The 13,546-nt window shown below is 37.9% G+C and overlaps 1 protein-coding gene across 1 annotated transcript; it reads right to left on the bottom strand.

Moving 5' to 3' along the window:
* Window positions 1-10,202: 10,202 nt before the first annotated feature.
* On the bottom strand, window positions 10,203-10,760 carry LOC135802547 (cuticle protein 19-like). Its single transcript, XM_065316136.1, has 3 exons — window positions 10,698-10,760; window positions 10,484-10,591; window positions 10,203-10,424 (listed from the first exon to the last, which is right to left on the bottom strand). Exons 1-3 carry the CDS (start codon window positions 10,758-10,760, stop codon window positions 10,203-10,205), a joined length of 393 nt encoding a protein of 130 aa, XP_065172208.1.
* Window positions 10,761-13,546: the final 2,786 nt, after the last annotated feature.

Here is a 13,546-nt window from a genome sequence, read left to right as displayed (position 1 = left end):
GTATCTCATCAGTTATTCCACTTATACACACACTAAAGCATACATTACTCACGGAAGGCAGTAAACATGACACAAATGAAAAATTTAATAAAATGTACCTTCAACCAATTAAATTCAAGATTTGGCGACCTTCAATAAAACATTTTTTTACAATAGCAACATATCTAGATCCTCGCTATAAAACGAATATTGAAACAGAATTATTGTCACTACTTGATGATACAGAATATACAGATACATCTAAAAATGAGGGTCAAAATATTGACGTTCCTGTAGAAAAACGGGCAAGAATGGAATTACCATCAGAAGCTACCCATAGTAATGTCCAAACAGTTTTGTCGAATATATTGTTAAGTAGCGATGAAGACGTTGATATTAACACATCTGAAAATGGTGGAGTTTTTGACAAAGTCGTTGTAATAAAAAGTATACTAAATGACTACAATAAAGAAAAACGTATAAGTATTAATGATGATCCCTTATTGTGGTGGAAAGTAAATGGAAATGCAAAATTCCAGCCCCTTCAAGCGATTGCCCGCCAATATTTGTCGTGTCCACCAGGCTCGGTGGCGAGTGAACAACTTTTAGTGGAGCTGGTCTAATCTACAACTCGTTAAGAAATAGATTGGACGGAGACAAAGCTTCAAAGCTTTTATTCGTGAAGTATAATACACTACTTTTGGAGTCAATTCATTTAATTTAATTTCTTAATTATTTAGAAACATGCCTCACAATATATTGGTCAAACGAAAAGGTCAATTTTAACTCGTTTTAAAGAACACATCGCGCATTTTAAATACAATAGATTCGAAAAGTTCGCAGTAGCCCAACATATTAGAGAGTCAGAACATCCCATCCGACAAGAAAATTTGTTCTTGGTAAAATCTATTACCAATCAAAGACAATTAGATGCCTATGAAAGCATAGAAATTTTAAAACATAAGAACAAACATCTTAATCAAGAAAACGGGCCAATTTCTTCAAGTTTATTTGAGTTAATTGTTTAATATTTTTCAAAAATACCTAGTTGTCGAATACTTGGAAATAGATTTTATTGCAATATTTTTGCTAGGGAGTGGGGGTAAAAGATTAAACAGGGTATTAGGAATTTATAGGTTTTATTAGAAAAACATTTTTGTTAGGGAGTGGGGCTAAAGGATTAAACAGGGGATTAAGAATTTTTTGGTAAATTAGGGATTAGACGCAATTTTAGTTCAGTTTTATAATTCCTTCGCCTGAAGAGGAAGGCACAGCCTTCGAAATGCGCATCGCGACATTAAAGTTATTTGTGAGACGGGGTTTTTAAACTTCCTATTAGTATTTTAAATTGTACTTCAAATAATTATCTTATGGAGCCAAATGATGACGAACCGTGAGATTGTCTGAAAGATGATCATCATTGTTTTCACGTGTAAAATTCGCTCAGTTAATTAAATTCATCATTTAGATTAAAAAAGTTTAAAGCTACAATTACTCAAGTCGCAGATTATTTGTAAAAATAAATAATCTATAAGTATTTTCGTTTTTATTAATCGCTTTATCTAGTTTTATACTTTGTTGATAAAAATATTTGTTAATAAATTGTTAATAATTGGTTAAGAATTATAAATAATTGTTACTAATTCAATAGTTGAAATAGTAAAATGTTCTTATATTTAATAGTTGATATTTCATAGTTAATTTAATAAAATATGTTATTATTTCCAGAAATAAAAAATTTGTGAAGAAAATTTTGTTTAAAATTACAAGTATTGAAAAGGTATAAAAATCGATATTTTTTATAATTAAAAAATCCTAAAAAAGAATACTTTTTTTATACTAACATTTTTTAACAAATTACATTTTTTTTGTCTTTGGTCGACTCGATTTACTGCGTTTTAATTTGGTACTTAAGTTGGCTTTTAAGTTGGCAACTCTGTCTGTCAATGTCATTTCAGTGTCTGTGTCTGTGCTTCAACTATCCGTCCGTCTGTTATCCGTATTATAACCTCAACGCGAGCGTATTTCTGCCTGCATTTGAGTTGATTATAGTTCTCAAACAATCTAACTAATTAAGTTCTCAAACAATCTAACTAATTAAATCAATAATTAATTCACGTATTTAGCAACTAGGCGGAATGCACCTGATATGATAACTTCCTCAGAGTTAAGTGTCATACGAGATCTGATAATATTGCTTACCCCATTTAAGCAAGCTACTGAAGAAATTAGCGGCGATCAGTACGTGACTTCTAGTTTGGCGATTCCCATTGCAAACTTACTTCAGAAAGGACTTGAAGAAGTAAAACCTTTCACCGAATTTGGTGTTGCTGTTCAGAAAAGTTTGCTAAACTTAGTTATTGCCAAACTAGAACCACTAGAGCGACATTTACATCTTGCTATAGCATCAATTTTAGACCCTCGCTTTAAGCGTATTCATTTTAATTCAGCACTAGCTGTTTCCACTGCAATAACCGGATTGTCAAAAGAAATACGTTTAGAACATAGACGTAGAGGACAACTTTCGCCTGAACTTAGACCCACAACCACTACCATAATTCCAAATTCAGAAAATTCTTCGCCGTCGTTGTGGTCCGGACATGAAAAAATTATGCTAGATATTGCTGCAGCAACCTCCAGTTTACTTTCAACCAGTGATGGTATGCCTAGCGAACTAAAGCAATATCTAGGTCAGCCTATAATACCCAGAAAAGAGAATCCTACAAAATTCAGGTTTGATTGTCATCATTTTACTCCAGTCCTTTCCGACATAGCTCTAAAGTATTTGATATCGCCTGCGTCCTCGGTTTCCTCAGAGAGAGTGGCATCTGCTGTAAATCTCGCAGTACCCAATAACAGAAGTCAGCTTACAGCCGAGCATGTAAATCAAGAGTTTTTCTTATGTCTGTATCAGATAAATATTGGTTTGATTAATAAATAATTAATATTTTTTATTGTTGTCCATTGCAATGGACTTCTTAAGAAGATCAGCTCGTATATCGAGAATGGATAAGATACGCAACGACCGCATCAGAGATATAATGATGATAGAGAAACCGTTTATAGAGGACATACAACAAAAACAACTATGTTGGTTCGGGCATATAAAACGGATGCAAGAAACTCGCCTGCCCTATCAAATCCTACACTGGCAACCATACGAGAAGAGGAAGCGCGGCAGACCAAAGACGACTTGGGAATCGGGCATCAACAAAGCGATGTCAGAAAGGAACCTACAACTTGGAGACTGGACGGACAGGAGAGGATGGAAACTTGGTACCGGAAGGCGGCGAACGCTATAACACCGGCTTATATATATATTTATTGTTGTCCTTGATTTAAAAAATTTAAAAATGAAGTCTATTGATCAGTATTTATCTAGTAATGTAAGATGATTGAAGTAAATTAGGCCAAATATATTTTTTTTCCTATCACACCGATATATCGATATTTTTAAATAAAAATCATGTGACATCCTAAATGAAAAAGACGAGTTTATAAAAGTCATGTTTCTTCCACCTAACGTGACTTCATTATTACAGCCCATGGATCAAGGCGTTATTGAGACTTTCAAACGGTATTATAGAAAAGAATTGTTACGTAAGTTACTTTTAGAAAAAGAAGAGGATGGAGAAGAAAGCCTGATAAGAAATCATAAAAAGATTGATTTAAAAGATGCGTCCTATATGATCGGAACAGCATGGGACAGTGTCAAGGAACAGAATTTGAAAAAAGCGTGGAATAAAGTTTTGGGTACAGGGGAAGATCCTCAAGTTGGATGTGATAATGAAAAACACGAAGATGTATCTGAAATTATGGATCTGCTAAAAAATCTCGATTGCCACGAATGTGATGAAGAACAGGTTCAAGAATGGATGGATATCGACGATGAAGATCCCGGGTACCAAATTATGCAGGATAACGAAATTTTAGACCTCATGACTAATAAAGCTGACGCCGCCACTAGCACCACGTCAACTGCAAGTTCAGATAATGAAGATGAAAACATAGTTAGTTCTTCTGAAGCGTTTACTTGCTTAGATATTGCCTTGCGCTGGTTTGAAACACAGGCCGAGAGCGACCAGTATCAAATATCTGTTCTCAAAAAAGTACGTGATCTAGCCGCTCGTAAGCGGGTAGGATTGCTTCGGCAGAAAAGATTTTTTTAAGCGTTAATTGTAATTAGTAAAGACTAGTTTTACTACAAATTGTCTCCACTTTTCTTTGTTTATTGACTATTTGTCATTAAAGATATTCATAAATGTAAATAATATGGTTTTCATTTACCTGTACGTAAATTTGTATGGCTGAATTCGATTAGTTCGATTATCCGAAAAAAAACGGTTTTCCGAACACCCAATTAGTCCCCCAATTAGTTCGGATAATCGACGCTCTACTGTATTTGTTTTCAGCCGGAGGGTAAAATAGCTACGTGCGCGTATGCATTTGTGTATGGCTTTGTTGCACATGTGGGGTAAAACTACGCACGATGAATCTAAACGGCTGAGAAAAGAGGACGCCGAAACGAGAAAGTATCGATACAAGGAGTCCGCGCGGTATAGGCTTTCCCATAGTATTTATGGTACACAATTATAAACCCAGATCATAGTTCCCTTTCTGCCACTGGGTGCGCAACGAGTTACGTACCGCTACCGATGTTATTATTATTGCACGTAGACACGTGCCGTGCCGGCTGGTGGATGTTGGATTAAATTTAATTGGATACAAAAAAAAACTTTATGCTGATTCGTCTTCTTATATCTAGATGGCGTCCTCGTCTGTATTCAAATCCTCACTCACTGCGCGCTCACTCCAAGGGCACCGTTGAGCGCGCACCCAGAACTCATCCCGTTACGCCGATTCAATTGGTTTTGTTCAATCTTATACTTTGTAATAAATTGCGCGTAATTTGAATTGGAGTGTTGTTGATGTTGTTGAGGAGGAGGTTAATCCGACTTATATATAAATGCAAATGTTTTATTTATTTTAGAAGTTTTAGAAGTTACGATTATTAATGAATCGTAAAGTAAAATCTAAACTAAAATATTTATTATTAACAAAGGGCGCCTCCAGTAACAAGTCAGTCTGAAATTATTGATAGTCAGATAAATACACCAACGATCAAAAACTATTCCAATGTCGACAAGTACAATAATTACTCAGACTGCTACTACACCGAGTCTTGCTAGTGCTATGGTATATCAACCAAGTGGCAACACTGGTGATTCAAACGGTGAACAGACTGACTAACTGCAATAAATTCCACAAGTTATTCAGTTCTTGAGTAAACAAAGTGAAAACATTGAGCTTCGAAATAAAGGTTTTGAGTAAATAATAATTTTCTAGCTGTAGAACGGCTACGAATGCAGGGTCGAACCCTTTAACTTGCTTAACTCGACTACTTTCATAGACGATGCTTCAATACCAACAGGAACAGAAGTGAACACTCAATCCAGTCCACAAAACACTAATATAGAAGTTACCAAAGCTCTTAATGATTCAATTATTGCATTGAAAACTACTCTTGAATCAAACTATAAAATAAAACTTATTACCAAGTTCAAAGAAAGTATAATCTCAACCCTGATGCTAATATCAACATTTGGATGAATAAACTTAGATTGGAATTAACAAATGTGCTGATTTGTTAGATGTAATTGATTTGTTGTGAATATATTCCACCATATTTTTATGGGCGTATTCATGTTGGACGCTTATGCCGCTAGAGTCACTTATAAGCACAAATTTTTATGTTCGAGATGGCCTATAGGCGCTTAGAATCAATAAATAAATTTCGTTCGTTTTGATATTGTGAGCGGCCAATAATCATCAACATGGCAACTGTTTCTAATAAATAATAAATAATTTATTAGGAAATTATCGATGATGAGTCTGATGATAGTGATGAGTTTGATATGATTGAAGATATGATAATGACATGGAATGGGAGTATTGTAATACTCCATTTGAAACTGGCACTTAGAAATAAATGAAATTTTTGGTTAGCTTATGCCTGCTGTATCTGCTTTTGACAGATAATAAAATTCGCACTACGCTTGCCAGTTCTTACCTCTGTGGCGTGAGCATAAATGAGCGCGAAGTCTGTGCTACGAACTCAGCCATGATCGTACTTTGGCGTGACACCACAGCGCCAAGTCGAACGATGAAAATGATATGTGTAAGCACGCTCACAGCGCGTAAGCGTCCAACGCGAATGCACCCCTAAATGTATATGTTTTGAGCAGTGCATTGAACTACATGTGTGTTTTGAACTAAGTGTAGCAGTGAAGCTATCTAGCTTAGAGGGTTGTGATGAGGCTGTTAAGTTTGTTACTTAGTATAAGTTTTTATGTATTGCGTCGCCACTGTATTTTCTCAGCGGCGCCGCTGATACGCTGAGAGGGAGTACGAGGGTGCAAATAAAGGGCCAGCCGGAGAGCATCCGGTCTTGTTTCCATCGAATCGTCATCGAGTTATCTAGAGTATTTTGACCCTCAGTGCTTATTAAAACTCCCCAAGCCAACATGCCTGGAAGGATCGAGTAGTTTCGAGGTTATGTTGACGTCCTAAGCCCGTGTAAAAGAGGAAGGTTCTAGGGCTGTAAGAAGGACAACGACGACGACAGCCACGCGCAAAGAAAATGGAAACGAAAACACATTTCAGAATTGCCACATGGAATATTTTATCACTGAGAAACAGAGAACAAGAACTTTGCCATGAGTTACTAACGAAGAAAAATCGACGTGCGCTAGGATTCAGGAAACACACAAGAAAGGTAAAGGACAGACCATTATAGATAAATACATGCTTTTACAGCGGAGTAGCAAAAGAAACAAGAGCCAAAGAAGGCGCAGGAATTCTCATCCATACTAAATATGCCAATGAACGTGGAATGCAAATATATCAACTCCCGCATTATAGTGGTCCGAATAAAGTTCAAGAACGAAACATTCAGCGTCATTGGAATCTATGCTCCAGAAAATGCAGACAAGAATTTATTAGATCAGCCTTTTTTAACCAATTACAACAAGCAATGGACGAAATCCCAAAAACAGACTCAGTCATCATTCTGGTGACTTCAATTCACGGATTGAAATGACCCAATACCAGGTGCGTTAAACAAAAAGTTCAATGAGCCGAACAAATGAAAATGGAGAGAACTACTTATAAACCTATGCACAACAAACGAGCTAAAAATTACTAACACCTATTTCATGCATAACAATAATTACAAATACACACTTTTAAGTAGCAAATAGTCGAGGTCACCAGTCAATGATTGACTTTATAATAAATCCAATCGCAAGATACACCCACGAACAATACTGGATACAAAGTGCTTAACCTCTGCAAACCTAGGAAGTGACCCTCACAACCTAATATACACAAACAAATACCCCAAAAAGCAGGAACACCTAAGATCAATATAGAAAACATTCATGTAGAATCAACAAGAAACTATATCAGGACAGACTTGAAACTCAGATCAACAACAAGCAACTAACAGATTCTGAAGATGTTGAGGAGAAATGGCCAACACTCAAAACCTGCATTATAAATGCCGCAAAAGGAAGCGTTTGGAGAAAGAACAACCAAAAACGCAATACCAAGAGGAAGACCCTGTGGTTCTGTGAAGAGATTAAGAACAAAATGCAGAGAGAAGAGACAGGCATACCTCAGATACAGGTCAGATAGAACAGAAAGATCTTATAGAGCATACAAAAGAATAAGAAATGAGACCCATGAACTGGTCAGGTCAAAAGCAAGAATTCTGGAACAAGTCTCCAAACAACTCGAATATGACATCTACGGTCTCCAAAAAAAGAGATATGGAGATTTATACGCGGTCAGCGAAAAGAAATAAATGAAATAATTGAAATCCGCATATCCAAGAGAATCAATGGATAAAATATCTCAAAGAAATGTTTAAGACCAAACAGACGTGTTGCCCCACACAAATCCAATCACAACACAATAACTGAGGAAACCATCGTGATAACAGAACAAGAAGTTGAAGAAACAATTAAAACGCTGAAGAATCGAAAATCAAGGGCATGATGTGCAATACCAAATGAACTTGAAATACGAGGCAAACCACTCATACACCAACCTCACGAACTAATCAACGCAGTAATTAACACCCAATACATACCACAGGACTGGAAAACAAGTGTTCTTTATCCTTCTATAAGAAGGGAGAAAATCGATCCAAGAAACTACAGAGGTATTAATCTATTGTGCAATCAAAAATTTAAGTTAACAACCAAAATAATAGCAAGAAGACTGGAAGGCGACCTTTTTATTTGGAAGACGAACAGCAGGGGTTTCCACAAAGGAAGATCTTGTAATGACGCTACATTTATCAGCAAGGCAAGTGAAAGAAAAATCATTAGGAATTCAACAGACCAGCTGTTAGCGAACCTGCGTAGCTTGTCTTCCTCCTGGTTCTGAAGACGGTTGCCCGATTTTGCTTGCGATGCCTCGCCAAATCTCACCGAGTTTACGGTCTAACATCGCGCCTTCTAAGAAATTACAGTGATGTGGTGGATGAGAAAACTCTTGCTGATTTAACCGTTTATTTCGTGTTACTTCCACAAGAGCTCAAGAGCGAATGAATCCCACAAATCAAGCAAAATGCAGATCCCAGACATTCCCCGCCAACGCTGCAGGAACGATGCAGCTGCTGTCCGAGCGAACTGGAGAACAAAGCACACACCAGCTGCCCTGGCAGGTGCTCCGCCAAATGCAAACGACAACAATTCGTCATGTCATCAATTCATTTGTCGGATCTGGTCTGAACACCAGCTTTCTATGCTTTGTGGTGACCTAGTAAAAGCGTTTGATAAAGTCACACAACCGACATTGTGCATTTGCTATATATGAAACATCTCGCCGAGAATAATCAAACCATCGAGAATATATATGCAAAATAACAGCATGAAAGCCAAAAACGCTTGACAACAATGGTACTCATACCCCACAGGAACGGCAAGGTACTGACAAGGACTCTCAGCCCGCTATTATTTAATATAATTATGGATGAAATCGTGAAAAAGGTCAAAACAAAACGTGGGTACCCCGCCATGACAATACCATAGTTCGCTACGCAGATGACGCAATTTACTCGGCAAGGAGCGAGGATGATCTACGGCAGCGAATACTTCACGAATTCAACACTGCGAAAATGTTTAATATGCAGATATCATCGGAAAACCAAGTGCATGACAATCGTAGCATAAAACCCAATAAGGTGCAACTAGAAATCGATGAAAATTATCATCGAACAGGCCAATAAATTCAATTATCTTGGCACCCTACTAACCAGCAACGGGACAACCGAAGCTATTGTATTGAAGAATTAAAGCCACAGGTGGATAAAGCATGCAGGAAATAGCAGGCTGCCTCAACGACACGATCTGAGGAATAACAATCTGCAAATAGCCACAAAGAGCAGAATATACAAGGCAGTCATCCGCCCAATCCTTACCTATACCTGTGAAAACACGCCCGGAAACCACGCAAACAGCAAGAATGTGTAATACGGCAGAGATGAAAATCCTACGACGCATCAAGAACAAGACTCTTAGAGATAGAATCAGGAACACCCATACATAAGAAAAGCATGCCATATCGAGAACATCAATGAATGGACCAGTCACCGAAAACGAATGGAACGAACACATAACGAGAATGGCAGAAAACAAGAACCGTGAAGATAGCACGGACTCAATCCCCATAGGCAAAAGATTCCAGGAAGGCCTCGCAAACGTTGGAAAGACGGACTATTGTAGAGTGGATGAACAGGCACAGTTATGCCTAATCCCAGAAGAAGAAGAAGAAGAACTAGTGTCATAACCTGTACCGTGCAGTTCGCTAGCCAGCTACATATCCTTGACTCTCCTCACCAAGAGTTTGTAACCCGTACTCTGCCACATATCCTCCTCAAGCCTTTGGTGCAGCCTTGTGGCCACCGTCCACAGACTACATCACCAGCAACCAGTACCACGAGCTACCACGCTCCACTCGCACCACCGCGTGCACAAGTATACTATGATGTTTGTCGTTTTGGAATATTATACCGTGTTCATAAAAAAATATATTAGTCTTATTTAAAGAAGTTTTATTAGAAAATATATTATTTATGGTACATTTGATTATTCCTCACTATATCAATTACTCGAAATTGATATAATTTTTTGACATAATAATACACTAACAGAAATTTAATAATGATGAGGATGGTCAGCATGCCCTGAATATTTGACCTCAGCGTTGAATCCGTTGTGTTTATCGGCAGTGTAATGAACTACACGGGTTCTGCCATCGGGTTGCTCCAGTTTGTACCATCCCTTAACCACATCTCCGTTGCGTTCCTCTTCGGCAGATTTTATGTCATGAGTGTGGTGGTCCTCAACGCCGTATTTATATTCGTATTTTGGGTGGTGCTAAAAATATTAAAAAATTTAACATGTAATAACATCGTATATGTATTTGCCAGTTTTACATGTGGTTCATGATGCTCATGATGATCGTCGTGGTGATAGGAATGTTCAACATGATTGTTGAATGATGCGTAAGATGAAGCATGATACCAGCTACAGGCGCAATGCGACTGTGCCAACAAGAACAAAAAGTTTGGACATTGTTAGTTTGTTTTGTTTCACAAAATTGTTTTGGTTGTTGATTGATTGAAGAACCCAGTTCAACTGATGAATTACCAAGTATGATATTTGGTATTTATAGTCCTTGGTGCTGCAATGTTTAATTATTTTGAAAGACATGCTATATGTAAGGCTTGATTGATGGTATAATTAATTATTAGTAGCATTAATTATTCATAATATTTGATGAGTTTCATAATATTAGTAGAATAAAAAGTGCTGTATTTGGTGTTCATTTAGGTTTAAAGAAACTGATAATGTAGGCTAATATCCAGTGAAATAAATTATCCAACTAATTTAGGCAACTGTAACAATGCAAGAAATATAAAATGTATTTGTTTACGAACAAATATACACATTTCTATATTTTGTTGAGTAGGTATTATATAATTGTGGTAATAATAATATATACAGCATGTCACAGATCTACAAACAAGTTGGGGGGTGGAGAGTAGCGCTTGTTGCGGTTGTTTTCGAGACCGCACGATTGTTGGCAGCAAAAACACACACGTCCAACCCCGTGTTTCACGAAACATCTGTGTATATTGTGTGACACGATACATGTGTATATTAATGTAGAAATAGTAGCAAATGTTATAATGTTAGTTAATTAACCACAAGCAAAGCAACGGAGCAATATTCATGAGTGTCACAAATAATTTGATTCAATAATTAATTGATTCGATCTAACATTTATATTTGTTGCAGAAATGCAGAAATCTGAAACACAAGTTTACACAGAAACAAAATATCAATACCCCAAAATATTTTTATACACCAAAGTAGGAATGCATTACTGTCAAGAAACACAAGTTTGCACAGAAACAAAATATCAATACCATAAATATATTTATACACCAAAGTACGAATGCATTGCTGGCAAGAAATACAAGTTTGCACAGAAACAGAATATCAATACCTTATGTACTACATTAGCTGTTGCGTATTTAGACTTGCTTATCGTTTTGATATTAATATAGTTATGCAGCAACGGCCATACCACGTCGAATGCACCGGTTCTCGTCCGAGACTCGCTCCGACCGTCGTAGCGAGCAGTCGTATCGCAGTGCGCGCCCTTAAGTACCAAACGCTTTCAAACACGGTCCGCCCCCGCTCGGGTGCCGGCAGCATGCCGAACATGAGTGAAATTAATATTCCTCCCGTGTCCGGTGAAACCAGTGGAACGTAATTCCACAAAGAACAAAACGGACTTCGATCCAGCTTCTGATCCTGACGGCAGATTTCAAACTCAACGCGGGCGAAAATTCGTATCACCGAGCCACCAACAATTAAAAACAATAGTAAGTACGAACAACAAATTCGAGGTACTGAATACCACGCCGCTGGCACAAGCTCAGCCCAAGAAACAACAAACGAGCATGAAATGGACACCGAGCTGGCCTCCTGACAATGTAAAAACTCCACCAAAGAAATTAAAAATTCCGCCGATAATATTTGATGGAAAAATCCAAACATGAGGAAATGTGTCCTTATATAAAATCACCTTTTAAATCATGACAATTTCATAATTAAATATCGTCCGACAAAGTCATGGTACTTCTGTCAACACCCTCGTTGACCACGCTCGTATCATGAGCAATACCAAAAGATAATAAAACGCCCCACACGTTTACACCCAAGTCCCAAAGAAAGAATGCATTTGTTCCTCACAGGACTCGTGCTAAACCTTCTGGAAAACAAGTCCTCATGAGAATTAATTAAGAAAAGGCCTGAAGTCGATAAGGCTTCCGCATGAAAACACAAAAGACATCCTCTTCATGGTGACGTGCCCACCAAGCTACACCATCATCAAGATCCTTACGCAGAAAGTAAGCATATCAATAACAACTCCTGCAACCGACAAAACTACAAGTCAAAAAGAAGTAACTCCAGTGCCACACGTGCTGTGAATGGGGCATGGCAGCTCCAACTGCAGAAACCACCGCGCTGCATGAAATGCGCAGGACCACATCTCTCGCGACTGCTCATTTCCAAAAAGATTTAAAACTATACCACCCATCCGGAAGAACCGGAAGAAGGCGACATGGATAACGACCGACCGAAACCTCAAGTGCGTCCTAATCTCAGGATTACAACATCTCGCAAACTACGCACACTGTCCGGTTTACGACAAGATCCTGAGAAGCGTCAACAACAACGGAAAGCGGATAGATCACCACCACCTGCTGCCCAAATGTCCGAGACAGCAAACTATTTCCGATAATCTCCCCGCTAGGAACTCACCCATCCTACGCGCAAACAACAACAACCACTCCAGCCATGCAACAAAACGAACTAACACCAATGGGCACCAACGTCATCAGGTAGGGGAGAGTAGGGTAATGGGAGTCACCCATATATCCACGAAACAATAGTTACGAGTACCGCGTAAACGGTATGTTCCTACCTCCGTTCTGGCCCCCAGTGCCACCCCCAAAAATCATGCAAATCGGTGCGTGTATCATTGAGATACGCCAATATTTTATTTTTTGAGTTCGCTGATCTAATTCCCCATGTCCACGCAAATTAGAAGATAAGTGTCGAATATCTTGCAAATATTCGAATGAAACTTTATATATCTTAGTTAACATTCAAAATCGTGATGTGCAGTTCAGATTACATTAATGTTTTGAAGAAATATTTTTTTTGTTTTTTTCTGCCAATAGTGCAATTCTTTTCAGGGCAATGGGAGTCATGCGACTCCCTAAATTTGGACGTAAGTTTCTTTTGTCTTTAGTCCAATTTAAAAATGGCCTATAAAAAGCAAATGTGACTTATTTTTCAATAGCCTTCATGCAGAAACGATACGGCAGGAAAGTAACAAAACTTATGATTCCTATATTGGCACTGATGACTTATGCCAGGGCGTGATGGATGAAGATTTGAAAACTGATGTCTAATGTGCA

Source organism: Atheta coriaria, unplaced genomic scaffold (genome assembly GCF_025399875.1).
Source record: "Atheta coriaria isolate IRGN ID8LTWV9N9 unplaced genomic scaffold, Caltech_Dcor_3.1 hic_scaffold_35_pilon, whole genome shotgun sequence".
Classification (NCBI taxonomy): Eukaryota; Metazoa; Arthropoda; class Insecta; order Coleoptera; family Staphylinidae; genus Dalotia; species Dalotia coriaria.
Note: the sequence above shows the minus strand (reverse complement) of the source record. Positions and strands in the feature narration are given on the sequence as shown.

Bases quoted from the DNA above. Each gene is read 5' to 3' on its own strand.
- LOC135802547 (XM_065316136.1), bottom strand. From the start codon at position 10,760: ATGTCTTTCAAAATAATTAAACATTGCAGCACCAAGGACTATAAATAC. The intron at 10,592-10,697 runs GTAATTCATCAG...TTGTTGGCACAG, and splicing joins AATACCAAATATCATACTTG to TCGCATTGCGCCTGTAGCTG. The intron at 10,425-10,483 runs GTAAAACTGGCA...TAATATTTTTAG, and splicing joins ATGAGCATCATGAACCACAT to CACCACCCAAAATACGAATA.